Raw genomic sequence first — 27,969 nt, forward strand, 5'->3', positions numbered from 1 at the left:
CTACCAAAGGACTCGGCGAGCAACACGGGGGTCGTGGTCTTGGTCGACCGTTTGAGCAAGTTGGCTCATCTAGCGGTGGTGCCAAAAATTATCGATGGTGTCGGTACAGCGACGCTGTTTGTGGATCGTGGCTTTCAACCACATGGACTCCCAAAGTCAATTTGTCTCGATAGAGATCCACGCTTCACTGGGAAGTGTTGGTCGATGATATCCAGGGTTCAGGGAACCAAGGTAAATATGTCAGCAGCGGACCATCTGCAGACTGATGGTCAAATTGAGCGCGTGAACCCCGTTGTCGAGGACGTCATTCGCAGCGTCTGCGCTGAGGCGCTTGGAGAGCACTCTTAGAGCTCGCTCTTAACAATGCAGGGCTTTCATCCCCCGGCTACACGCCATTCTACGTGAACGGACTCTATAATCCTCGCGACCGCTGACGCCGCCATTCCATGGTTTGAAGCTTGGTGGGGGAGGAATAGCCGAGCGGCTAGCCGACTTCAGCCCTCTTAACTGTGCGTAAATAGTCGATGAATTCCTCCACTTGCGACCAGTCCTCAATGGCCTTGACCTTAGCGAGTGTAACAGAGTCACACAAGTTGTTGTGACCACACATTGGTGTGGCTTTACTAAACAACAAGTTAGTACGTGGCTGGAACAGCCAGTAGTTATACATTTTTATTAGGTTTACTATATCGATTAGAAAACCAATAGATTAAGAATAAGCGGCTATAGGAAAACCAATAGATTTAATACAAGCGGCTTTGACGTAGACAAAACGAGAAATACAGTTTGCATTTGAAACGGAGTTAATTAGTCTTGTTTTAAGCTTATAGTTACTCGTGGGATAAGCGGATTGTGATCTGCTACACTCATACTGCTTTTAAGTAAAGAACGAAGGTCACCGAACTTAACCACGCTTCCTCTAAGCGAAAGAGTCAGACATCCCTGATGCAGAAGATATCAAATTGGCTCAATCTTCCAATGTTGTGGCAGCACAGTTATTGTAGTAATTTAATGCGACGCGCTCATCATGTAAAACAGTGGGGCTCCGCATTAATTATGAATAAACTGACCAGTGTAGCTCTCTGTGTCGTTAGTCTCCTATTTTTCTATTGCACTAACGCTATCCCTAGGTATGCTCACAATGAACTGCAAGAACTCAAAGTTACCGAAATGGCACATTTGTGACGAAGAGAAGCTAAGATTATCATCCGGCAGTGATGCGTCCATTATTGAGAGCACTCAAGAAGCACCAAGTGCTATTGTGGGTCGGTTATCTTGAAGTAGCGTACGGAATCTTCGGGAAATCCTTCGTTGGAGATACATCACGGCATAGTAGCAAAAGCTTTGCCACCCGAGCTGCCACCGGATTGAAGGAAGGGTCATAAACTAGTTACCGGGCTCCTTGGACCGAATATGCGTCATAAGACAATTGAACTGGCCGACGATGCCATCGACGCATTCTTTCGGGTGATGCATTAAGCCGATTGTTGAGTAAAGGCGTAAATATTGCCTTTGAGGTTGAATTTTGTTTCAAAAAGGTTGACGGCAAGTGGCGAACTGAGTATTTTATGATATGATCAATGCAAGCACTGTTGCAGAGTAACTGTGATCCCTATAAATGCCGTGCCGCAAAGCAACATGATCGACTGTACCTTTTTTCGTACTCCGAATTTAGTTAAAGAACATGATCAATCAAACATGAGCCCGTGATATCCCCTTTACTGCAGGATCTATTTTGAGCGGGATACTCTGGGTGTGGCTAATCATGCCCGATAGAATGTTTGATGTGCTAGTGAGACGCTAAATGGTCTAGTGACCATTGGAGTGGGATGCATATGCCTAAGGCACATGGTGGCAATACGCTCATCTTTATTGACATATCATCGGGGACGGAGAACTGCACTCAATCTTTTACACGGTTCTCAAATATACGCGCTTTAACGAAATGCGCATCAATTTTTGCAAAATGTGAAAAAAAATAATTTTATATCTATGACTCACCATCAAGTAGCAACATCGGCGAGCGAACCCGCAAAATTACGACCATTATAGATCGGTGGATAGTGCTTCACCTAAATGATTTAACGAAGTGGCTCGGTTCCGAAAAAATTATGCAAGATCTCAGTTTGAACTATGCCAATGTGACATAATTTCTTACCATTTTTACAAGAGCTGCGACACAATAGAATCTGCAGCTTTTAGGATGTATATGAATGCCTCAGGAGTGTCCCGATTCTGACCTTTCTGAAGCCAAACTCCGCATCTGCTTGTCGTTGCAATCGCTGCGATAACATCGGCTTTAGTCCAAGCAGATTTTGGCCGATTTACGTCAGCTTAAAGCGGTAAAATGAACTTTTACAAGGTGCCACTTGCAATTTAGTGTTGCGTGATAATTGCTAGTCAAAGTGGCTTAGCTGTAAGCTATTTGTAATCTATGCGGATCAGACGTCGTTTCGTTTCGCATGGCGACGTCGTTCCCGCAACTATTTTGAGAATGGCAAGATAGTCATTCGCCTTATCAAATATTAAGTATATGCCTGGTCGGCTTAACGTGGCAGCGAATGTGCTTTTAGCTTGCCTGATTGTGAACTGCATCACATCACGACGGCGACGTCACATTATGTAGCGATACGTGCAGCATGCGGGTGTATCATGTAACTTGAGTTTGCAAAAACTCTAAACCGATTATGGCTTCAAATTATAGAAGCGCGCGATTTCAAAAATTGATATATCACGGAACTTTTTTAACGTGTTGTAATGCCTCATGAAGAGGAGAATAGTCAATAGGACACACTTCATGCCCAACTAGGAAAAATACAGCACATGGCTATGTACTGGTAGCTCAACAAGTAAAAGTGGGCAAATAATCATGTACGCTAGTTCATAACGACTGAAAAATTGCCGTCGCGCAGGCGGCTTGAGCTAGCCTGCCGGTTTCTGTGAGTGATGACAGTTCAATGTACGGTTTTCGGTTCCCAAAATTCCCCCCCGAAATTTGTAGAATTTTTGAGAGTTAACTAATCCCGCTTCTGTCAGCGTCACTATGTGCGGTTGTATACCGCCAAACGTTTATCGCAAAAGTTTCTCGCCAACTTTACTTGCTGGTGGCCGTGGTGTCAACTCGAGCTTGCACGACACTGATCATGTCCAGCGCTGAATATCCACAGATTAATGGTCAGACAATGCCCATCATTTGCTTGGTGGAAGGGATATCCACCGACGCACTTGAGCGGGTAGACTGTTGTGCTTTTGCATAGTGCTGTGACTTATTGACCCTGCGCTGGTCAATCTAGAGCATGCCTATACATTCTTCACCCGTTTTGGTATGAATGGCTCGTCTAGCCCTCGCATCGTTTACACCGCCACTGAGTAGCTCCAGACTTGGTGAGGAATGGCTATGGTTTGACTTGCAAATACAGCACACAAACATCTCGATACGAACCTACAAATTTTATACCGACGAGATTGAGAATCATTTGCCAAGCGCAGTTTGGTGTAGCTAAGAATTGGAATGCACAAAGCAGCTCCCAGATACCTGAATTGTATGTGAATACAATTTTATTACCAACATAAGACAAAGTTGTAAGTCAGCTGCGTCAAAGCTTCTAATATCGTTGCTATAAGAAATTTTTTAAGACCCTTTACAGCCAAGAACACACTTAGCATTTTACGTGATTATCGACGCAATACCACTACTTCGCTCCCACACGTTCATCACGGTCATCATGTGGAACGCTCTTTTAAGGTCTGGACAATTTCGTATAGCAGACATGCCTTCTCACCCGGGGAAGAGATTTGGTTTGGATCTGCTGTGAAGTGCTATAACTCACTCGTCAATAATGGCGTGGCTCACGGATTGCTGGGCGATAGCTGTAGACAGTATCGTGTTAATCTCTTATTTGGGAAGTCCAAAGGAGTTTGATGCTCAACTTCCGAAATATGCATTGGCGTCATTGACGGCTACTGCTTATCCGAACTCGGTAGTCTTTCGTCTTAACGGATGAGACAGGGTCGTCCAGCATAACTCACTTACCGCCAGGGACTCGGTATTGTCCCAAATCTGAGACTTGACCAGTAGCTACATCAACAGGCTCTTGTAGATCAGCTGGGCTATTGCTTTGATTTTGAGCAGTTGCTGAAAAGAATCAACGAAGTCGTGAGCACAGTAAACGGCAAGCTCTGATATAGGCGTCTGCGCCCAAATGACGGCTAAATGTAGCTTGATTTAAAGCAAGCACTATTCGCCAATTGTTGCCAGCTTTGTCGTCACAGAATAACTAATTAGCGGAGGACTAACCTCTGCCACAATTTTCTGTAGCATCACATTGTCTCTACGACGGACACGCCGTGCGCTTTGCACATAGGATTGCTGACTATAAAATTCTCGCTTACATATTGACCAGGTACGCTCCAGCTGGTGGCAGAATCGAAAATCTCAATTTAAACTTGGTGTCCACTTTGCTCTTTTATAAAAAAATGTATATATCTAGGATTTACTTTATTCAGACAAATGCCATATAACTGTCGGAACTAATGAATATACACAATACACCGAAGTACAATCTGAAATTCATACATTCGTACCGTATGTCTTGATTCGATCGTACCAATGGTAGTGCACGAGTTTACAAAACCTACTTTGATAAAACTACCCCCACTGAGATGTGGTCCACATTGACGCACACCCAATTTTGTCTGTTCATGCGCCTAACGCCTGCCTACGTCCTCGTCACCTTAGCGTACCTGCCGTTCATAACATAATTGCTCAGGGAAATTTCTCAGGTGTGCCCAAATAAATGACCTTATCAGCCTCTGATAAATACGTGACCTCAGGATTGACGCACGTGGACAAAATTCTCGGCGAGAATGACGAAGTCTTTTTAGCTAGTATGGGCGCGGTGACTTCCCGACACCTGACTGACACTTTTGCTCTGATTCGGCGACGCACGGTCTTGCCGCCACTGCAAAGGGAAGAGCCTTTTGCGCTCATCCATCCTTCATCACCAGTTCCGTCCACTATGCCTGATAATATCTGCGAAAGGCGTTGGGACAGACTACTGTAAATCTCACGAAAAAGTCTGGCCATTCGCTGCAATCGCTATAGAAATACCAGTTTATACCGGGAATACTATGTAGTGATTATAAATTTGAGCCTTTACAAGCTGCTTGCTGCGCTAGGGCAGAACTCTCACGCGCCTATACGTCGAGGATTTCCGCTCACACGAAGAGAATGACGAGCGCGGGAAAGCTACTTTGCGAGCGAGTTTTCAACCCATCTGTCACCACCCCTTAGTATATCTCTTAACCGTTCTAAAACTAATATTCTTACATCTTCTAGAGAATTTATATTTGAGTGTGAATATTTAGAGCAGCAGACGTTGTGAAGATTCGTACCCTCCGTTAAAAATTTACCATGGGTACTGGAAGATGGCGGGGGCGCCGATGTGAATCGAGCTCAATTTGCGTAACAGGTGAGATAAAGGCTCTTTATTAGCTGGTGTACGTCTTTACAGACCAGCTCAAACAAATCAGACGATTGTTCAGAGCCCCATCGATTGGTTGACTTTAAAGCGTACAAAGAACAACGCAGACGCTGATATGACAGCTCATCACCACCGATCCGCCGTTTAGAAGCGCGCTGTATCCATAAGACGGATGAAATAAATGTCGCCAAGGAACTTATTTATCACTATCTTTGTTATCTCACTGGTGAGAAGCGTGCTGCGATGGGCAACCCTATACAGGCCGAGGGTGTGTCAGTTTGAAAGCGGCCGCGGACCTGAAGCATGAAGATGCCTTATCGAACAACTTGCTGCATTACAACGCTGATCCATATGACGCTCTGCATTTGGTGGTGCGTGCTAATGTAATAGATAAATGCAAGAGGCACATGATACCCTATTGAGTGTCCATATTGTCGAGATTTTACGTCATGCTCGGTGAGAGCTACGTATTGCTGGCCAAATATGTAAAAGTGGTTAAAATATATGTACGCAAGTGTGAAACGTTTCAGCGCGCGAAATTCCCCCGCATGCGGTGATTCCCTTAGTCAGCCTATCGGTTCCGGTAGGAAGTTGGCAAATTGTCATTATGGAAATCATTTTTGATCTTCCACAAATTATGTCCGGTAAATACGGGACAATTATTTTTGTCGGCCGCTTGGACAAGATGGATCATTAAGAACCTGTCAGCGATAATGTGATTGGTGATAATTCAGTTGAGATATTCTTTGACAAATATCATCGCGTACATGGCTTGTCGGTTGTCGTTGTATAGGATTGTGGTCAGCGCCCTCCAGCAACGTGCGCAAACTGTGTTTCGTGTTTAACATGCCAACCGCTGATCGCCAAAAAACAGAATGTCAGAACAGGCGAGAACTACGTTATCAACCCACCGAAGCCGATCGATCAAGATCCAGAAGAGCAAGAATCAGAGTACGTAGAGGCCTCCTTTCATAGCCATAACGAAAACATTTTCGATCGCACTCTAGCCCTATCTGACAGCCTTCCTGATGGAAATTGTTAGGGGTGGTGCAAAATTAGTTTGGTATAGATTATTTATGCAAGTAATTAGCTAGGCCAAACCACCCTTTTTTACATTTTGGAATAGATATTTTTTGGAAACTCAAGGTGGTTTTTTTCATGCGGCGTTCGCCTACATATTATCTTTTCGTTGCATCATAGGGGATATCGTCAGCACCAAAGATACATTTGTATGTATTGGCACATAACTTAGCTAGGTACATACACATGAGCGCTGCGCAAGTGTCCAGCATTGATCTCCACGTTTGGCAGCCAATTCAACGTTGCTGGTGCAGTAGATAGATTTTGTGGCCTACTCAGTCACTCAGCTCGGCGTACTGACCGTTGTGATAGGGATATTCCTGCCTCTAATCATCAGTATCAGTGTCAGCACTGGAACGGTGGTCAGAGTGAGTTTGTTTATGGCTTGTATAATTCATCATTCGCATTTCGCCCATCTGACGCCGAAAGTCCGTCTCAAGTTGGAAGATATACTCTATCACCAGATACACCTCATGTTTTGCAAGAAAAAAAGCGTCGATAACGTCACACTGTTCCGTTACTCAGGCTGTTGCCGACCTACCTAATATTTGGTTATGAGAGCTAAGTCGATTTTGATGACGCATTTCTCTGTCCAGGAAGAGCAGGCGTGATACTTTGATATCATGTCACGATATTCCTTCAACAAAGAACAGAAGTAATCCGTACATTCCTTATGGATGACTTTCTTACTCTGCAATCAGTGTCCAGACTGACTGTTTCATTCATTACGGATGGTTTGACCAGATTATTTTCCGATATCAACCATGCCATTTTGGTGACTTCGCCGTCTCGCAAACGTGTGTACAAATTTTGGAGCGATAGCTACTCACAGACTATATGCGCCTTTGCCGGGGTTGATGAGCAGTTGCTTACAGCCCAGCGAAAAAACCCGGTCTCGGCCTACATGTGAGATTCAATTTTTCGACACAAATTAAAAAGGTTTCACTGCTCCGCATGGTGGGACCCGTTACACGGTAGTGCTGATTCGACAATACCGTCAGATCGTTACAAGAATGAGTCAGTCCTTTGAGCTTCAGGAGATGACCTTTCTATTCAGGTCTTACGCTTGCCTATCAGCTTAATCGGTTCTGCCATAAAAAAACGCAGCACCCAGTTGCTCACGCGTGGCGCAGATCTTTTGTTCCATCAATGCACTTTAGATACCCCGACATACAGTCTTTCATTACCGGCTCACCTTGACACCGCGGCTCATTGTCATGACTGCCTTCCGAGCGCTGCTTGAGGCTCTAGCAATACAATTATTATTTATCTCGATTTGTCCAGTTGGCGCGCGCACGGTTTGAGAAAAACAGCAGGCCAAAAGTGAGTGTCACCAAACGATTCGGCATTCACTCGATTCGTGGCTCGTAACGATCCGGCCACGCCATATCTAAAATTTGGTCGCATCAAATCCAAATTGAGAGCTAGACAACATTTCACGCAACCCAAGCTCTGAAACGTTACTCGAAGACTCGATATTACCTTCAACGTTTCCAGTGTCCCATCGCAGTACACATTGATGTCGTATTCCGTCAATGATTCCACCTAATTTTTATGCTTTCGATAATCACGCGTCGTACATAATTGCGCGATGCTTTTAAATCAATCCGGTTTTTACGGCCTCACAAGGACGTTGGTACCGGCAGTCAGCAACCCTTGATTGCAATCCTAGCCGGTATTAACAAGAGACGTACCTTTCAGGTTTGGGTCCCATTGACCACGACCCAAACGAGGTACAAACAGATTCATTTGTTCAGTCCATCCTGAAGGATTTGTTTGATGCCTATGCCTGGGGTCCAATCCTCCATACCATTCAACGGAGCACTCAAGGTGCAGATGTTTTGCACTACCGCAACAAATAGTTTGCGTGATAGGCGGAGCTGCTTAGCTGTTAGACTCTCTAGCTCAATTGGTTGATAGCCATTGTCTCGTAGGCTCAATATAGCTCCTTATTTCTGTTTTTATCCGGTTCTCATGTCAGTTATCCGCATTGTATGCGACTTCCACCGCTTCCTCGCAATAGATCGAGGCGCATTTGTTCGGGATTTACTAATGAAGACGTTTACCGCTATCGCCTTCGGGGGAGAATTTAATGTAATTGCAGCGATAATTGCATGATTGGGTGGTGCGAAATAAATCGCCTTTCATCATTTACTGTTGGATGTGTCTCTTCCGCAGAAATACTGCGCGTAAGTGTTCAGTATTGCGCATGATTATCTAGCTGTAATAATGCGAGCGCGATTGCGCTGTTGAGCCGGTAAAAGCATGATCGAATTCATGGCCATCTCACCTTACATCACTCAGCGCGAAAGATTTTCTTCGTTTCGTCCCTCTGCGATAAAGATCTGAAAGCTCAACATCAGCAGCTTCATAGTAAGAATTATCTGGTTTTCCACCCGCTCTCAGTTGGGGCGCTTCCGTAAGCGTCTCCCAACCGTATTCTCATAACAGATGAGCGCCTTGAGGTAAAGAATTTCCGCCCACGGCCTCTCATTCTTGCAATGGATGGATACATTCCCTTCTCAACTCGGTCGTGGGACTGACTACAGGCTCTATCAAGTGCAATGGGTTTTGTAATTTTTACACATAAAAAGCTTCGACTTTTATCGTCCGAACTAACAAACGCATATAATTTTGGGTTGTGTGCCCTCACCAAGAGCAAATTGAAAGCCTCATAAGTGTACACATATCACTGTACACATACGTTTTACTGTCATTTTCAGCAGGAATATTCGCGATTTTTACCAAAGTGCAATCTGATTTTCATTTACCAAACATGTAAGGAGTAGAGCACAAGATTGCAGCACACTTACTTCACATATGTCATTCTTCGACATGAGCAATATACTCTGTCCTAAGATCCTATCTCGCTGATGAAGGAAGTTGTGGTTAATCTAAATGATGATTGCAAAAGGTGTCACATCAAACGGCTTAGCAAGATAAGGCAAGATACGGGTGATGTCACAAAATCCCGTTTTTATTTGATGCTTTAGCAATTTTGCGTTTTCGCCGCATCTGAAGGTCTTGAAGATTCAACGGTTAACGACTCACCGCTTTTACTTATTGGCTTGAGTTTTATTTGCGGCACCTACGCAAAAGGACTTGCGTTCCCGATTTTGGGCGGATATCTCACTTGTGACTGTTTTTTTCCTCCCCTGATACTTTTAGAAATCAGGGGGTTTGTGTGATGAGCGGTGTCACACTTGATTTGGTGACATTCTGACCGTTTTTTTACAGCTTTGTTCGAACAATGACAAGATCGATGCTCGTTGTCCTTATGTGCATTAAATGCAATTGGCGTTGTCATTTGAATAGATTCAGCCCGAGTTGTGGATGCTTGTAGCTGCTCAAAGAGTTGCTGCACAGCCAGAAGCTGTCAGAACTTCATTCAAGTAAATTCATTTTATCGTCATCACCTGCATACGCGCAGTGCTGCTTGCCTTTGCCTTCAAGTCTACAGAAAGCGAAATCTTTTCATTCGACGCTAAATCATTCTCCGCTTCAAAGCGCACGCTATTCTTTTTCAGCGCATTCTGCAACGGTATAAATGTTTTTGTCTGAGTGGATTGCGTTACCTTGGTAATTGGAGGTGAAACAGCTGAAGCTGCCGTTCGCAATCGCTCCATTTCCGCTTTCAGCTTTTCGTTCTCCATTTCATGGTGCTTTATAATCTTCAGCAGAGCCTGCACGCTGTGGTCGAACTCGATCAGATACTTGGCCTCCATCACCTGCAATTGCTGCGCCACCGCTGCTTTTACTTGGTGTGCATGGGCTTGCAAATCAGCAATTTGACATTCTGCCTCTAGTCTAGCCGTATCGCATCTCTTAAGCTGCATCTTAAGACGCTGAATTTCGTTCAAAAGTAAGTCATTATTATCGCGTTGTTGAGTCTGCATGTATCTTACAGAACGACGCACACAAAATGTAGCCATTTCGACTGAACAACGGAAACATCACAGGGGGAAAATTTGGAAGTCCAATATATCTTTTACAAGGGATTGACTTTTGGGAAAATAGGCATATGAAACGTAGTGTTTAACGTGCAGGAGATTGAGGAGGACACCCAATCTCCATTTTCAACTGCTACAACGTTTTTCCCTTCTTTTTGCATAAAAAAATGCTCAATATCTACATGAAAAGCTGTCCTGACATTCTTGCAAAATAATCGTCTGTCCTTGGGACAAGGAAACAAGTATACAGCCGCTGATAACTCCGACTAAATAAGCATTTTGGTAGGTACTGTGCCTCCACTTACGAATAAAAACTGTTTACGGGCCGAGAATCAACATCTATGTTTGGTGGAAAAATTCGAAAAAAAAAAAATTTCTCGCGATTTAAGTTGCTTGTATGCACAAATCTTTATTCATAGGGGGATACGGGGATACGAGTAAAACGACAGCAGAATGTTCCGTTTTTAGCAAGTTGAAGTGCAAGCTTAAATTTTAAGCTGACCGCGCAAATCTATAATCTAAGAAATCAGGCATGTTATTCTTCAACTGCCGCACAGATTTTTCTATTTCCACTTGCTCTGGCATCGCTCATCCTTATTTTGAAGCTGAGAAATTCTAACGCATTTAAAATAAAACGTACGAGCATAGAACTCTCACGATCTACATCCTGAATACTCGAATAATACACACGTAGAAAAAGAATATCCGTGCGAAAAACTCTTTGCTTGCGTCGCATCACGTTGCTAACTGGCTATTTGCTCTTAGGCCAGAGCGAATCAACGTTACATTTCCTCTTAGGCCAATTAATATTTAGCGGACAATATTACCCTTGCTAGCAGTCGCTTTCTGCGTTTTCATTTCGATATGCAAGCATGGAAGACGTTCAATCAACTTTTAGTCCAAGTTTCGGAGTACTGCCATGGTGGTCATTGGCGAATAACAAAATACAGATTGCTATTGTAAATTACGAAACTATCAAAAATCAATTTTACTGCAAGCTTTAAATATTATTTTGCAAACCAAAATGAACGTGGTCACGCCTGCTCATCTAGAGGCAAAGATCCGCGATGAAATTGGCGCTGTATTGGTAGAAGCCACGGATCTTTCTGATGGATGCGGTAGCAAATTCAGTCTTGTAGTAGTGCACGAGGGTTTTGAAGGTCAATGTAGCGACATTATTATTATTTTGGTTGAGAAGATTTGTACTAACTCAACTTGTATCCCACAGGCCAATCGCTTTTAGAGCGTCAACGCCAGATTAATGATTGTCTTAAGGAGGAAATGACGCGCATTCACGCATTGCAAATGAAGACGTGGACGCCAGCGCAGTACGAGCAAAAGACGCTCAAAAAGTTGCCAACCAACAGCCAATCCCCTGGCGAGCAGTAGGTAGACAAGTAACACCCCGCTGGTAAAATGTGTCAAATTTTGTAATATTTTATCATCGTTTACAAAGAAAAAGGGGATGTGACAGCGGGTGCAACGATCGTGGCGGGTGGAGTTAAGTCGTCCAAGCTCAGGATTGATGATTCCATACTTGTTGTATGCCATTTGGTTTCTGTTCGTAGTGTCTGCTCTCTTGTGCTTGATACTCTTTGTCCAATGGGTTTCGCAACACCTCGCTGCGCCTTTGCTGCTAATGAATGTGAGGTAATATCAGAGAGTGAGCTGCCAATATTAGACTGCGTATTTGAGCCTGGCCAAGCAGAAGAAGATGACAGTTGCGAGTCACTTGCTGCTGCACTGTCATAGGATATTAGCGAGAGGGTCTGATCATTCAAACTTCGGGTGCAGTTACTGCTATTGCTAGCATTCTTTTTTGGACTCGGGCTCTTGCTCTTACGACGGCCAGGTGATGAACCCCAGCCGACGTGATGACAGTTCTCTTGACTGCATTTTGCCAGCTTTTTGTAAAACTCAAGCTCATCCGTAAGCAAACGACACTTCTCTTGTGACATGATGATCTGCTGTTTAAACAAACCTTGATACTCTTGCAAGGAATTTTGCAGGCAATTAATATGAGTCTCTTGGTTGCTTAGCCGCGTTTCGCATGCGCGATTTTTCATTTCAAGCTGACTACATGTCACATTGCACACATTATTCTGGAACACAAGCTCCTCAATCCGTGCCTTTAGCTGAGCATTTTCACTTAATATGCTATGATTCTCACTGCCCAGTGATAGTCGTGAATTCTCGGATAGATAGTGCAATTGAAGCTTCAGCTCGACCAACTGTCGTGAGAGCGCTTCCGCATCGGCATGATGCACGCAATTAATGGTGGAGCATGTAGGAATTGGCTCTTGAATTATTGAAGGCTGTACAAGCGTGGCATTTTCGCAAACCATCAATAAATTTGCTTTCGCGTCATCGTCTTTCAATGTCGAAGTGTAATGTGTCACATCTGAGCCTTCGAGCTGTCCCATGTTGGCAGAAAGTTGTGCTACTGGATGCACCACACTCTCGCATTGAACCTCCAGACGAGATTCAAATGTCTTTCGCCAATTGTCACTCTCAAGCCAGCTTCTTAAAGAAGGCGCTGCAGCTTCCCACGATGCGTCAATAGCTAATAAATCCCCTTCTAATGTGTTTTCAGACTGACTAGATAAAGAAAGAATAGGCCTTCCAGTGGACAAGTCAACACGAACTTCGTCAAGCTTGGATTCAAGTCGTTCAAGCACGCCGAACAATATCCTATTTTCTTCTTCTAGCGCCTGATTTTTCAGCTCAAGCTTAGCGATTGTTTGTGCAAAAATCTGTGCTGAATCATTTCCATCTTCATCGCTCGCGTCCTCTTCGTTATCACCTTCACCAACGTCATCTGCATCCGACACATCAGCATTTTCAAACGTGCCGGTATCTTGTGTTGGTGCCGTTAATGACTTGCTTGGACCAAGTTCATTTTCATGAAGCTGCGGCTTTTCCTGGAATTTTTCTGCTAAAAGTCGTTGAAGCTCATCAATTGTACGATTCTTCGCCTCCATATCTTCCATCGCACGCTGATACAACTCTTTAAACAAAATGCCCGTCGTGAAAGCTGCACCACTTTCACCTGCGTCAGTCCGCTGCACGACTGGATTTTTAATCTCCTTCGCGCGTAAGCCGAATCGTAGTGTCGAGATCGTTTCGGACATGTTATAAGAACTACACGAAGCTGCAAGAATAAGACAAGTTTTAGCAGTTCCTCCTAACGAGTCTTGTAACAACCGGGTGAGCTTTGAGTCTCGATATGGTACATGACGCTTACCCTCCCCAAGCGCCTTAATTACGTTACTCAGCGCCGATAACGATTTATTGATTGCTTTGGCTTCCTGCAACACTCGACCACTAGCGTTTGTTTTGGTCACAAGCTCAGATCCTGCAAGATCGACAATATACATTGTCGCGCGTCTTCCACTTTTCACTCGAAGACACGAGATCATTAAAATTGTGTGACTACGACTCGAATCTTTATTCATGCGCGTAGAGGACACTGCGCGACTAAGTGTTCCGCTCTTCACGAGTTCCATCATAGATGCCTCGGATTTGCTATGAATGCGCGTCATCTCTTCGATATAGATGCCAAATTGCGCACTTTCGCGAATCTTAAGACCCCCATTTGTAGGTGTGCCGACATTGCCATTGCTACTATTAAGCAGATCGCGAATTTGCTCCATATAAATCTCTACGAACGATACACTGAGTTGAATAGGATCAGTCTTGGCACGTTCCACTTCCTCGTAAAGATCTTTAGCAACGCGTGATATGATACCTGCCTCATCCTCAGCACCAACCAAGACGCTGTCTTTGGGTCCCAAAATCGTGTGTGTCTTGCCTGATCCTGTCTGTCCGTAAGCAAAGATGGTGCTACAGAATAACACAAAATCAAGAATAAAAGCACGTAGCTTTCTATTGTTGCTAGCAAATGACATACCAGTTAAAACCCTGTAGAAACTCTTGGACAAGTGGTTTAGCTGTATGTGTATAGACTTCTTCCTGCTTCGAATTAACGTCAAAGACGCGGTCAAACGTGCAGCGAATCTCGTCCACCTCGCATCGTTCATTGCGAAGGAACAAGGTACGGCCACCCACGACTGTCGTACTGCACATGAGAATATGTAAGCACTCTGGCGGTAAGAACATTTGCAATGTCGTACCATTGTAAGGCGTGCTCGCGCTTTTCTAATTGATTTTGCTTACGAAGGCGACAAAATACTTTGATGCTGGCGAGTTCTGGCGCTAAAGAAGCAGGCGACCGATCATTAGCGATCATTTTATGCGTCCGTAGTCGGCACAGACTTTAGGCGTGCTGAGCGTTAAAGTTGGTCAAACAAAATGTCTTGCCATGCTCTATGTATAGTCAGTCGCACTTGGTCTTCCATTAACTGCATGATGAGTATTAATAGAAGAGTTACCTTCGTAATGGAGTTGCTTGCGTATAGCAGTTTCTGGGCATATTGTTGAAGACCTAAATTCATTGCAATATTCGATCATTGATTAAGTACTAACTAATTAATGGAAGCCTATCCATACATATAAAGCTTAATGAGCAGCGAGCACCTGTGTATAGCGTATGGAGTTGTTTTCGGCCCATTCATCAAGTGTGAGTGACGGAGTGTCCGTGAGGTCTTCAAATTTCTGCGAGATTGGCAAAACCATGGCATTCGTGTCGACGTCGCTCCCTATCGCCGCTGAAGTTTCAGCAGCAGTTTGGACATCCTTTGTGAATTCCACAGCACATTCGAGAAACTGCTGTGTATACTCTCGTGGCCAGTAGGCAATACGCCAAAACTCGCGACCTGGTTGCTCTCGAAGTGCGTCCACACAACTTAATCGCACAGGTCGCGCTTTGTTGGCGTGTCGTTGGAGAATACGCTGCACTTCATTCATTGTCACATGCGAGGTATAAAGCTTATTGATTTTTCCACGTTGCAACGGGAATGTAAAGGCTGCATCCACCAATGCCTTCGATGCATCCTCAAGCGACATCAAGTACACCTTTGAAGATGCCAATGAAGGCTCCAATAGTGGCCACACTATGTGGGGCGACATTGACATTCGTGTCTCTCCTTCCTCCAATTTACTCTGCGCTTGACCTTCGATTTCTGATCGCACGTTGGCTTCGCTGGCAGTAAGCTCATCAGATTTTATTTCTTCCGAATTGCTTAGACTCTCGCTGCTTTCATCGCAATGCGAAAGCGCAAGGAAATATTCCATAAACAACGGAAGCCTTATAATCGTGAATGGGACTCCTGACGTTTTAATGCAGCTCTCAATCTCCTCGAGATGTTCAAGAATTGCGCTATGCTCTAATAGAGGAGAATTGACAAAAATTGAGCTTACCAGTACCACGCCCCAAGCATTTGCACGCGCGGCGGCATGTACGACGGCATGTACTACGTCAAGACAAGCTTTTTTACCAAGCTGGAGGGGTGGAATAAGTAGCACAACATTTAGGGACGAAAGTTGCTTCAACAAATCCGCTATTGGATACGGTGGAGCTCCTTCTAGTTGGTATACGGTTGGAGGCTCGGGAACTCCTGAAGGACCCCCTGGTGCTACTTTAACAGTGCATAATGTTACGTTGGTCTGTTGGAGAATTCTGTTGCCGCTCACGCGGTCAGGAAGAACTGTTGGGATTTCGCTTTCACCAACCTCACGCGGTATAAGAGCCAAAGGTGCAGCTATTCGACTTGCTACAACCTTGCTTACTTCGACGAATAGCGCTTCACCGGAGCCTACGACAAACAGTTGTACTTGATTTTGTGGAGTTTTAGCGAACATAGATGACGCGTGACGCTGTAGCCATTGGCGAGGACTCACGCGTTCACGCTTTGTCAGCAGCCGAAAATCGCTCGTGCTGTGGAACGCTTCAGGCAGATGCAAGGTACGACTGGCTTCCATATCTCTTTGACTTGATAGTGTTCCTGACAGTATTCCGTGACCTGTGCTTGGGCCTTCATTATTCGTTTTGCTGCTCATAGGTTCTTCTAGAAAAAGACGAAGACCAACGGTGCCCTGAGCCACTTGTTCAGGCGTGTGCTTTTCCTTCATCATACATAAAAATTCGGCGTCACTTAGCCTGCGGTACTTAATGTCACGTCCCAAAAATTCAGTCAGATATCGACTTAGCTCTCTAGGGCTGCAGCTAGCATTGATCCCTCCAGTCAATCGGTACACTGCCTCATACTTCCGCTTGGGATTTGCCAGCACTTCGGTCGCGGCGTAACCGATATCACGAACGGAGATGCAGGGCACGTGCGTATCCCACCCAAAACATCCAACGAATCGATCAGCAAACAGCAGTTCGTCACGACAGTACAGTAGTGTTTCCATGAGAAGAGGAATGCGCAAAGATACACAACGCCCAAGTTCTGGTAATTGGTTTCTAGCATGAACTTCCACAGCCACGTAGCCCTCCGACGCGGTGTCATCTGTAGGCATGGAGCCAGCAAACTCCGTCTCAGGTCGCTCTTTTGAATATTCTTGACGACAACGAGCCAATAATTCTGGAGCAGCCAAAATGCTGCTGATCACAACCAGCCGTGACACCTGCTCTGCTGCCACCGCATCGACAACTCGCTTCGAAAAGCACACTCCATTTTCTGACAGCGCAGGCACAAGAAGTACAGCGTCCGCGTTGCGCACGGCACGACGGAGAGTATCCTCTCCACCTTTCGCAAAATTGCATTGCACGAGAAAACAGTTGGTAGCGTGTTTTAAACGCTGGACACGTGGATCCTTCGTACTTTCAACTGCAGCTACCAGAGCTACCGAGACTTGCTCCTGTGCCGATAACACTTCTAACGTTGAGCGTCCGATACGACTGGTTGCACCAAACACCACAATCACTCGAGAGCGCATGAGTTTTCGCAATTGGATACCCATGATATGTGACTACGCAGTAGTTAAAGTGATTGAAGGCCAAGATTTACTTCTCCGCTGCGACGAGGAACTTGAATCATGCCATTCTATCTAACTGGCACATGCAATTACCAACGGTAGTACCTAGCATTAAATATACGTCAGTGAAGGCTGTCCATGGAATTTTGCAGGAACATTTTAACATTTTGCTTTTAGTAATACGTCAAACGTCTCCTCTATTTGGATCGATACACGACTTTCTGAGCCAACCGCACCATCGCATCTCGCTCAGGTGAAGGAGCAAACTGCATGGCCGCTTGGGCTGCCAATTCTGCCTGACCAATGGCCATAGCTCTGGACCGTGCGATACCTGTACTTTTCTCTACCAGCTCACTTGCCTGCAGTGTATGACAATATCACAGTTAGCAGCGTTGTTGATCGATACTTTGTGATACTGCATCACAAACCAATTTAACATCGCCCTCCCATGCAAATTTTCGCTTCGCGAGCTCACGCAGCACAGGGAATTCTTCTTGTGCGAGTAGAAGTGGAGCTGTAGATAGACCTGATTTAAGATCGGCCAATAATGGTTTACCAGTATTCACGCCTTCATAATCCAGAACATCATCAATTAACTAAAATGCAGAAGGATGTTAAATTGACCATATACATTGCCACCAAATTTAACATTCGATTTAAGCACCTGAAAGGCCAGACCAATATGGCGACCATATGCAAAGCCCAGATCGCAAATATGCTCGTCATGTTTACCCAGCACCAGCGCGGCCTTGCAGCTATTGGACATGAGCGAACCCGTTTTGTAATAGTTTTTACGCAGATAGTATTCAAACGGAGTTATGTCATCGCGTGTGTCTGCATTTTTCATTTGCATGACTTCGCCTTTGACCAGGTGTTCAATCGAAGTTGACATCAGCTCAACAGCCTGTAAATTGCGCAAACGAGCTAGTGACACGGAAGAACGTGCCAGCAAAAAGTCGCCAGCCAGTACAGCCATTTTGCCTCCAAACACTTTATTCACAGAAGGTTGACCGCGGCGTGTTTCGGCGTCATCTATCACATCGTCATGCATCAAGCTGGCCGTATGGATCATTTCACTGTTAAGCCAATTCTTATGAGTCAGACGTCTTGTTAATCATCATATCAGAAGACCACATGCAGCAACGCACGTGATCTCGGCAAGTCGCTGCTGTGCAGCGAGAGTGTACTCTTTGGACTGCATTTCAGGCAGCGGAGTGCTCGTGATGCGACGATGGGCCTCGGCAGCACGTGACACAAGTAGCACCATTGTTGGTCGCACTTTCTTTCCGCCATCGTGCTCGAAAAAGTAGCGCGCTACGGCAGCCAATACAGGATGGTCTGATCCAAGGATGCGTTTGATACTATCATTAACATTTACAATGTCTTGCGCCACAAGTTGAAATGGGTCGTTTAGCTTGCTTGGATCCGTATGCAGATAGGCTAGCGGAACTTCCACGTCGCCCATGGGTCTGTGGGTAGTCAAACATATAGTGGTCAGTGCACTAAAGTCCAAGGCACACTAGTACAAAGATCGCACTTGTTCACGTCGAGACTACCTGTGAGCGCATAGCCCGGAGCTGGCTGTAAGATGGACACCGTGGGCTCATCCTGGCATCAACCGTTCAATTATGAGCATTTGAGATCATGTTAAAGACACCAGTTGATAACACCTTACCACAACGGAAGCGCTAAGCCACAGGTTTTGGTTTGTTTCCAGGCTTGTGCGAATCTTGTCAGCCATGATTCGTACAGTCTTCTCACGTATACTGCTCATGTGGCGGGAGCTGCGCAGCGAGAGGAAGTGCTTCATTGGTCACGTACGCTGGCTGACGCACTGCGAGCCGCAACTTTAAATGCAACATCAAAACAAGTTGCGCCAGTCGCCTATACAGTATATTAGACAAATTATGTCACTCGAGCAACGTTAGTCCTCAAAGGAACACATGAGAAGGCCACGTCGATTGGTACGAAAAATAGCCCTAAGCTTTCTGCACGAAGTCAATTGATGAGTTGTCGCGTTAGGCAGGTTGGAGGCATTGTCAGAGATAGCGAACATTGAGAACATGGCGAGAATGCCAAACTCACTTTGATGCTCATGGATACACTCGCCAGCTTGAACCTACGCTGTTCTTGGGAACAATAACACACAAATGCTGGTTTAGCGTGTTTAAGGTGGCTCAACTCTCCAAAGAATCAGTCGTCCTTTCCAAATGCAACAGGATTGTCGTGGTATTATTCGCAGTAACTTTTTGACTCCTTGAAATGACGGAGGAGCTACAAGTGACGGAGGCGCTTCATCTCAATGGCTTGTCTGTCACTTTTGGCCTTATTATAGAAAATAATATCTTCAAGTTTATTGCATGTCGCAGAAAGTTGAGACGTTTACTCCATAAGTAAGCAATATCCTGCGAGATATCGGAACCCAGGCCTTGTCTGCGAAACTTGCAAGATCGATTTTCAAAGACGCATTGTGTTTAAGTAGTGGCTTTTGACTCCACTATTTCAATGGTATGTTAAAAAGTGGTCACCCATGACAAAAAACACGCCGTATAAACCCCGCTTTGAAGCCAGCTTCACCGAAACGATGGTCCGCTCAGGCTTGACTTTGCGAAGTGTAGCATGGCGCGGACGTCGAGACAACAATTTATCATTTTCAGTGTCGGCCTCTCTCTTTTCCACGAGGCAGCTGTAACAGCTATCAATCTAGAATTCTCTGCACGCAAGTTAGCAGCGATGGATAAATCTACTTCAGAGCTAAGAAGGTTAAAGATAGCCGAAGTTGACATATTTGTAAGCGGCCGCGGCACCTGGGCAAAATTGCCGTAGTGAGGCATCAGACTTCCATGGATTTTCAATTGAGAGCGTATCTTCCGTTTTATAAAATACTGGTAACAGCCTGCGGTGCTCGCCAGTCATCCAATGTTTCGCGTGAGAGCACACCACCATGGTTCGTCGACTACTGCCGGCGAAAGTCGAGGATGTGCGACTATCTATTGTCAAATTTCTCAGTTGTGGAAGCATGTCGACTCTCTCCTTGAGTAGCAGCGTGCATCGAAAAACGAGGTGAGTCAAATCTCGGATTTGCTACCTGTTTTGTTTTCGAACTAGGGGGTCCTTAGAGGTCTAAAACCGCCTCGCTGACTTGAAGAATAGGGTAGATCAGCTATAAGGGATAAAGGAGCCGCTGTTTTTCTTATATGATACTCTTCATATCCGACTGGCTCGTTACGTGGGATCGTGGCACGGCTTCAGTAAGTCCACTTAAAACAATGGGTGCGTGCGCATTTTCTTAAGCTGTCCAGTATATAACTGAAGCCCTTCTTCGTTATAACTGTGATCGTATGTTGCAGTATCACCACAACGTGGTCTTACACACCGCAAACGCTACATGTACGAGTAGATTATATACCACAATGTTCTCCACCAGCCTCATGTATCGGCGCGTTACTTTTATATACCCTGACACCCAGTCATAGCGTTGCGTGCCCCGCGCATATAATTTGAGGTGTTGCTGTGCTGATATCAGCAAGTATATTCATATCAACGCCATCACTCACAGAGACCAAAGCCGATTGGGGCGACATCAAAGGTATTACTGATCTGTTTACGTGCAGGGGTATATATTTTGTCGAGGCATGTACTGCGGTTTTCAGCGCAAACTCGATGAGTCGGCGCAATTCGTACCCATATTACGGTCTCTCAGTGCAAGCGTCCATGAGAATATCCAACACAACGCATTCTAGATTTGTGAATGGTCAGCGTGTCCAATTTGATGCCAAGAACCTTGAAGAGCACTCGCCGAAACTTTGCCATCAGGCGCGGATCGCAATCCGATACAATGGTCAGCGGCAAGCCATAAGAGAAGAGAAGAAAAGAGAAGAGAAACGAAGAGAAGAGATGATTTGGTGGACATTTTGTCGAGGAACAGTTTGGTTGTAATTCACCGGTCACCGTATCGCTGAGCAGTGAAATGGCCTATCGTGCTCAGACGACTCCCTAAGACCGTAACGCCGGCATTATCAAACGTGTTCTTGGAGGGCTGAAATTAAATCCTATACTTTTGAATTTCCAACATCCAGCCAAAAGCGAAGCGCTGGCCAAATGTTCCACCACATGCGGTAAGGTTCAATTTGATGACACTATTCACACATTTGCACATTTATGCTTACTTATATGACGGGCCAACAATTCATAGATCTCACCGAGCGATAAGTATCGACACCCCCGTAGGTATGCAACCGCGATCTTCAATATAGCTACATCTGAGTTACAAAACTCCTTTCTCCGAGACTTACACGATGAAACAAATGTTGCGTCTGACGCATACGCTGCACGTATCGCCCCATCAACTGACGACGCCTCCAGTGTGTCATGCGAGTGTTCGTTATCCGAACTAAGCCATTTTGCTTTTCGAAAGGTATTCATGGCAAAAACGGATAACCATATTGCCATTTTCTATGAGAATGGAGTGAAGATTTTGCTGCGCACAACCAGTATGGGATGTATAGATCACAAAGCAGTTGCACCGTAAGCTTGGCGAGGGAATGCCTAATTTCAAAAAAAATTGTCATGAACAAGGCAGTTCTTTTTCGCTTTAAATCCGTGTGACGAAAACGCAATCACGCATCAGTGGAGCATTGTACAACATTGCAAAAGCTGAATCGGATTGCGCGACATAAAATAACCGATGTAGACTCGGAAAAGCCAAAATTGGGCACTCATGAGGCGTTTTCAGTTTTATAGGACGCCTAATCTACTGTACGTTGCACTGCCCGCCATCTTATTTCGGCAAATTGGCGAGGGATCGTGCCATGGCGACATAATTTGCACTCACTTGTGCAAGAAGCTTAGTGACGGCAGCCACTCCCGCAACATTTTTACGCCAATGGAACAGTCCAATCTACACTACCATTTATCGTTGCGAAATCAGCATGCATAATCTGTTTACTTGAAATGGCGAATCGTCGGTGCCAAAGGCAGACTTGTCTATATTGGCGAAAGCCTATTCATAGTGCATACACTCGAGCACCGCTTGCTAGGGCTAAATGTGGTTCCTTACATCCAGCTACCCGTGCTCTGCTCGACATTGGACGAATGTCTTGCCGAATTAGGCTGTGTTGCCTTATTTTGGCATGATTAGCGCTCCTACTCGGTGTACCCAATAATATTGCTGTTATTTATCAGCTGTAAATAGTATCCATTAACCTGAACACGAGCACTGAGCAAAATTTAGCCAATCATGCTCTTTTGTGGTACATTATTTTTAAGAATCGGCTATTGTGCCGAAATAGAGGGAGCATTTAGCTTACTGTAAGCCTGCACAACTTGCAGTTAGCCTTTCTACCACAGAAGGTCGGCGTCGAATGAGAAAAATCAACTTTCTCTCGCTGGCATTACCGTGCGATTTCACAGTTGACTTCGGAGACCATGTCAAATTCACCGTCCTGAGGGAACCACACGTCTTGGTGTCGTTCGTCACCAAGTCGAGATAAAGTTCAACCTAGAATAAGATGAAAACGTTACATTCTCACATTCTCAAGAATAGCTGCTTTTGTCATGCATATGCTGCTCTGCGAGTGTTCTTGTTGACAGATTCAATTTGATCCGGAAGATAAGCTTAGCTTTCTCTGTATCCTCCATACAATTTAAGAGCTCACCCTCTTGCGATCAAGGACTACTTCGTCATTTATATTATTTTTTTTTGCTGTCGCTGTGTAGCTGAATAAGGTTAATGATGAGTCGGGGAAGACTTAAAACCCCACGTTGCTCTTTTTCAGAGCGAATACACTTACCGTGAAGACTGACCGCTTTGTAAGGCGAGCCCTTCGCGCGGCAGTGCTGACTCATCAGTACCGTCGTGACGAGAATCAGTCTCTCGTCCTATATTCTAAACATTCCTTTCTACGTGCAACTTATAGTCGCTTTTTTACTCCACCACCTCTGGCACAGGAGATCGCGACACCCAGTCGCTTCTACCCTCTGGCGGCTCGGCTCAGCTTTCAGCTACCCTGTCAACACTTAAGGGTCGCGAAATAAGTTTAAGTCAACAGAGGTACACTCTAAAAACCGCGATATACTGTCGCTCTACTCCGACTCATCCGAAGACCTAGGCTCACTGTCGCTTCTGTCTTCCGAACTTTCTGTCTCAGGCTCCAGCACCATTGTCACTTATTTAAGGTAACACAATGTTGTGCACAAAAGCTATATCAGCTTTGGTCCCGCGCCAAAATCGCTTTTGTTTCTTTGCTGGGTTAGGACACGCCAATGCTTGACTTGAAAAAAAGTGCGCGGCACTTGGATTTTTCTACTCCCAGTCGTCCTGTGGCTCGTTGTCTTGCAGCCACACTATAATTAATATGAGGTCATATCTTGAGTCTAGGTTCAGGACTAGAACACGTTCTGCACACTGAACAAACTCCTCTGGTCGGTCAGAATAACCCTCAACAGACTTACAAGTTTCAGCATCACAAAATACGCGCGAATTTATCTCGATGCCTCTGTCTACCTTCTACTGTTTTGAACAGTCATGCATCGTACCCAATTGCACGACGCCCCTGATTCCCCAAATACTTTCCGTGGCTTACAAAGCCCGTAAGGTTGGTTACCACAACCAAAACTTTAGGCTTTGATTTTCACAGAGTCGCCTTTAGGGCTGGGTTCAAATGTGTAAGACATACAAGTAGTACGTGAGAACTCAGTCTTGCCCAAATGCAAGTGGCTTAGTTGAATCGCGCAATGCGGTGCACTAGAGGTCAACGGCCAGTTTGTTTCAAAATTGTAGCTTGTCCGGCAGCTGAAGCAGCCGGCTCATAGGTGTGCGTATGGTTGTTTTCAGCATACATTGAAGACGAGAGAGTGTAACCACCTTGACCTCAACATTGAGCTTTGAGCTCACACAGACAATCAATATATCAGACGTCTAGTTCATTAAGACGGGATAGTCGGTACTTTTTTACCAACAAATGCTCAAAATGAGCCTTACAATCCTCCTGAGAAGTTGTGTCATACGGGAATAAAATGCGCTCATAGATCAAACCTGCTCTTCTCAGAAAGAGATTAATGTGCGCATTTCATGCGAAGATGAGCGAAAGCTTTAAACACGTGAGACCCTTAAAAAGACTTCAATCGATAAAGGACGGCGAGCTACGTAGCATTAGGATAAGGTAGAGAACCGAATATCAATGAGCCATGTGACCACCTTCACGACATCGAAAAAGGAAGTTTATCTGTTCCAAGCAGGGTCTTATGCAAACAGAAAAAAAGAAATTCGCGCTGTGGTTTGTGTTCTTAGAGCACACACATATGTGTGTTTTATGCAGGTCTTAAGACAAGGCCTACGGTTAAAATCCCAGAAGATTCACACTTGATGAGGGGGCAACTATGGAGCACATATTCTGTTTGGGTTTATACACACATCACATTATTGTTTCTCGGACAGAGTGCGAAATTCAGAGGTACCGACATTTTGTGCTGTGAATAAAGTACGTTTATGGGATACAGTGATACGGTGCTAGGCTATCAATCTAGTCGTACACAAAAACGAAACGCGCGCCGAACTCGTGTTTTACGTAATGCATTGGATAGGGTGCTCGCATATTGCTGATCAAACGTATATATTAGCTATTTTCCTGTCACAACAAATTCGTTATGGACACAACATTCTTGCATACATCAGAAATAAGGACGATCATCCAGGCATTACAGTACCACGATCTTGAAAGGATATCTGATATTCTGCACGAGCACAGTACTAGGAACGCAGTGCAGCTACTTGAAGCAAGGCATGGGATGGCAGTGGTAGCCTAATCATTGAATTTCTTTTGACGGCATCGCGGCAAGCTTGCCGAGTTCGCCTGTTTCGGCCATTCCAGATCAAGCAAGGTCGACAGGATTGCGTGCAACTCGAAGCACTGTGTCTTTGGCTGCACAGCATTTTTGTCTGGGAGGCGAGATGGGTTATGAGATCTTGCTTCAGGCTGGTAATGGCTACCAAGAAAGTCACACCGGCAAAGACAAGCAGCTCCACTCGATACAATACCACACTCGTGAATTTGGGAGTTACAACCTGAAACAAATACCTTTATGATCAAGTGCACACAGATATGCCACTTCACTGCTGAAGGTGTTTTGGTGACTGTCACTCTAAAAAGTACAGTTTCTATGTTCTGTAAGCCAGAATCGATGCTTTATTGCGACCCGAATTTGAACTGGTGGATCTGTGTGACAGGGATTGTAAGGCGAGCAAGAAATATGATAATTCGGAACGATTGCTGAGAATTCTAGCCATTTAGCGAAGACACTAGCATCAACTGGCCTAGCCACCAAATAGATTCGAGCTTCATTATTCCTGGTGGGCTGACTAGCAGTACGTTGTAACCCCGAAAGTACAAAATACACCCTTCGGGGGTCCTTATGATCATAAAACACTTTTATTCGAGTCCAGCCATCCGTTGGAGTTTCACGTTTGTCTAATCATTCAGCCAGCCGATCACTCTTCAGCGTGGTCCACAATGCCCATTCGTCCCAGCGAAGCGCTCGTCGTTGAGCCTATGGTTTATGTTTATATCGTGTTCGCTCCAAACTCGTTGCTGCTTACTTGCAGAAGAAGCTCAGATGCGTTACTATTTGGGAAGTACAAGATTCGTTTTTCTCCGATTTTCAAACGAGAAACTGCACATGGATTCCAACTAGTTTATACGCTTGGTAGTGTTGTAAATTTAAGTCGAATCCAAGACCAAGATTGTGTTCCAGCGGATCCAAACCCTCGGTATTATCATTAATATAGTCGGATCCAAAACCGAGATTATGTCAACAATAAACAACCTCGTCTCAATCTGTGAGCATTGCTCCCTTCAGAGTTGAGATTGATGGCATCGACTTTTTGGAAGTACAATATGAGCGCATTACTTCCCAGAAGACTGACCTGCGTAGCTGAAGTCTGACAATGCCATCACGAGAGATCGATAATTAGGCTGCAAAAAATCTCGTTTACTTGTAATTCTCATCTGAAAGAGGACAGGATATTTAGTACTCTCGCACTTGTATCACCGGCAGATTTTAAGGCGCTATTTGTCTGAAATCAAATGTCGTTAGTATGTTCATGGATCCATTCAGATATATCCTAATGGCGTGAAAATATTTCCATAGTATTGCTAGATTTACCGCTTCCTCGTAAGAAGTTGGGTTAATATGGGCATCTCGACCAAATTTATACCTGTTACGGAAGATACCAGCAATCACAGTAATGATTATCGATGAGAAAAGGGCCAATTTTCATCCAGATAGATTTTCCTCAACACTCCGTCAACTCATTAGAACCTAACCGCGGTTATCCATATTCGGTGGTACAAAGGCTCGCACCATCTATAACTAAGCTATTGATCGAGCTAGGGATACCTTATTTTAATGAGCGCCATGTGATCTATCATTCGTGTGCGCGACTCCCTAGCTTGGCGATTATTATAGCAACGCGATGTTCATTGATTTAGAGCAAGGCCAAGTCTATGGCCATTCCAAACCTTTTAGCTTGAAGACTTTAGCACTGAATAAAAGTGGTTTTAATGTAGATCTCTACAGAAGTCGACGGCGCTTCCACCGACACCCGATTGAGTATTTTCTAACCTGCCAATCGTTGTAGCTCCACGCAAGCGTTAATCGCTCCGTGCTCTGTGTCGCCATTTGTGTCGTCATTTCGGGGCCAGCACAGTCAGCACTTTTCAAGTGTGTCCTAAGACTTCGATTTATAAAAGAAGCAAATTTTGTGCTCCAGTCATATAGAAGAGGCAATTTTTCAAGAGCCTGTGTTGGCAAACACGTGAAGGATTTACTGAAAAACCTTTGTATTAGACACACACCAAAGAATCTCTAACTTTATATGTTTAAGCATATCAAGTTAAAGGTGATTTATTTAGAACAAAAGCTGGCCTGTATCACAACTTCAAATGTGCGCTCTATATAACTCGATAATATATCCCTGATTCAAAGATTGTTCAAGGCTATTAGCCCACGTGTCAGAGGGACATTAGTTTTGGAACTTCATCATACCAATGACACATTAGGATACTTTACTTTACCGCTTCAAGTGATGTTTACCACATAACTCGTCTCTCGATTCGGTGTACACGAAACTTTCTACGACTATGCGGTGTTTGCGCTCAATTATAAACGTACCTATTGATCTGCAAGAGTCAATTTGGACAAGATACGGATTGGCTCCATGAGCGCTGGAGACGATGGATTTTTGCCGAATTGAGTGACAGCTCAGTTTCTTGAAAATCTTGGTATTCGCATATTCTAGTACCAATATTTATGCTGTAGATATACTCACTCTCGTATTTAAGTTGTAAATACCCGAACTGCAAAGCATAAGCAATCGAAAGACTATCTTAGAAAAATGTACGGTAGGCACAGGGTGGCCGATCGAGAAGAATCTTTTTTTGGAGCTCGTAGAGGTTGATATAAATTAGACTTGGCCTCAAAAAGATTGTCGGTCTCATAGAGAGGTGGGAATTATATCCAGGGCTAGCAATCGTTTATACTATCGTACGGGGCTGCGCATTCCATGGAAATAATTGCAG

General features: G+C 44.7%; 6 protein-coding genes across 6 annotated transcripts; 2 read left to right on the plus strand and 4 right to left on the minus strand.

Moving 5' to 3' along the window:
• Nucleotides 1–9,651: 9,651 nt before the first annotated feature.
• PHALS_10554 (uncharacterized protein) lies at nucleotides 9,652–10,495 on the minus strand (the record flags this gene model as incomplete). Its single annotated transcript, XM_024725998.1, has 4 exons — nucleotides 9,652–9,718; nucleotides 9,788–9,921; nucleotides 9,980–10,408; nucleotides 10,469–10,495. The coding sequence occupies 4 exons, from the start codon at nucleotides 10,493–10,495 to the stop codon at nucleotides 9,652–9,654; spliced, it is 657 nt and encodes a 218-aa protein (XP_024576719.1).
• Nucleotides 10,496–11,537: 1,042 nt separating this feature from the next.
• PHALS_10555 (BolA (bacterial stress-induced morphogen)-related protein) lies at nucleotides 11,538–11,902 on the plus strand (the record flags this gene model as incomplete). The annotated part of the gene is made up of 2 exons (XM_024725999.1): nucleotides 11,538–11,673; nucleotides 11,742–11,902. The coding sequence occupies 2 exons, from the start codon at nucleotides 11,538–11,540 to the stop codon at nucleotides 11,900–11,902; spliced, it is 297 nt and encodes a 98-aa protein (XP_024576720.1).
• Nucleotides 11,903–11,961: 59 nt separating this feature from the next.
• On the minus strand, nucleotides 11,962–14,762 carry PHALS_10556 (kinesin-like protein; the record flags this gene model as incomplete). Its single annotated transcript, XM_024726000.1, has 3 exons — nucleotides 11,962–14,356; nucleotides 14,424–14,591; nucleotides 14,647–14,762. 3 exons carry the CDS (start codon nucleotides 14,760–14,762, stop codon nucleotides 11,962–11,964), a joined length of 2,679 nt encoding a protein of 892 aa, XP_024576721.1.
• Nucleotides 14,763–14,805: 43 nt separating this feature from the next.
• Nucleotides 14,806–17,377, minus strand: PHALS_10557 (NAD(P)-binding domain; the record flags this gene model as incomplete). The annotated part of the gene is made up of 3 exons (XM_024726001.1): nucleotides 14,806–14,839; nucleotides 14,905–14,957; nucleotides 15,050–17,377. 3 exons carry the CDS (start codon nucleotides 17,375–17,377, stop codon nucleotides 14,806–14,808), a joined length of 2,415 nt encoding a protein of 804 aa, XP_024576722.1.
• Nucleotides 17,378–17,589: 212 nt separating this feature from the next.
• PHALS_10558 (geranylgeranyl diphosphate synthase) lies at nucleotides 17,590–19,202 on the minus strand (the record flags this gene model as incomplete). The annotated part of the gene is made up of 6 exons (XM_024726002.1): nucleotides 17,590–17,751; nucleotides 17,821–17,988; nucleotides 18,057–18,468; nucleotides 18,541–18,861; nucleotides 18,930–19,000; nucleotides 19,068–19,202. 6 exons carry the CDS (start codon nucleotides 19,200–19,202, stop codon nucleotides 17,590–17,592), a joined length of 1,269 nt encoding a protein of 422 aa, XP_024576723.1.
• Nucleotides 19,203–25,902: 6,700 nt separating this feature from the next.
• On the plus strand, nucleotides 25,903–26,327 carry PHALS_10559 (uncharacterized protein; the record flags this gene model as incomplete). The annotated part of the gene is made up of 2 exons (XM_024726004.1): nucleotides 25,903–26,159; nucleotides 26,249–26,327. 2 exons carry the CDS (start codon nucleotides 25,903–25,905, stop codon nucleotides 26,325–26,327), a joined length of 336 nt encoding a protein of 111 aa, XP_024576724.1.
• Nucleotides 26,328–27,969: the final 1,642 nt, after the last annotated feature.

This window comes from Plasmopara halstedii (genome assembly GCF_900000015.1).
Source record: "Plasmopara halstedii genome assembly, contig: Scaffold_484, whole genome shotgun sequence".
Classification (NCBI taxonomy): Eukaryota; Oomycota; class Peronosporomycetes; order Peronosporales; family Peronosporaceae; genus Plasmopara; species Plasmopara halstedii.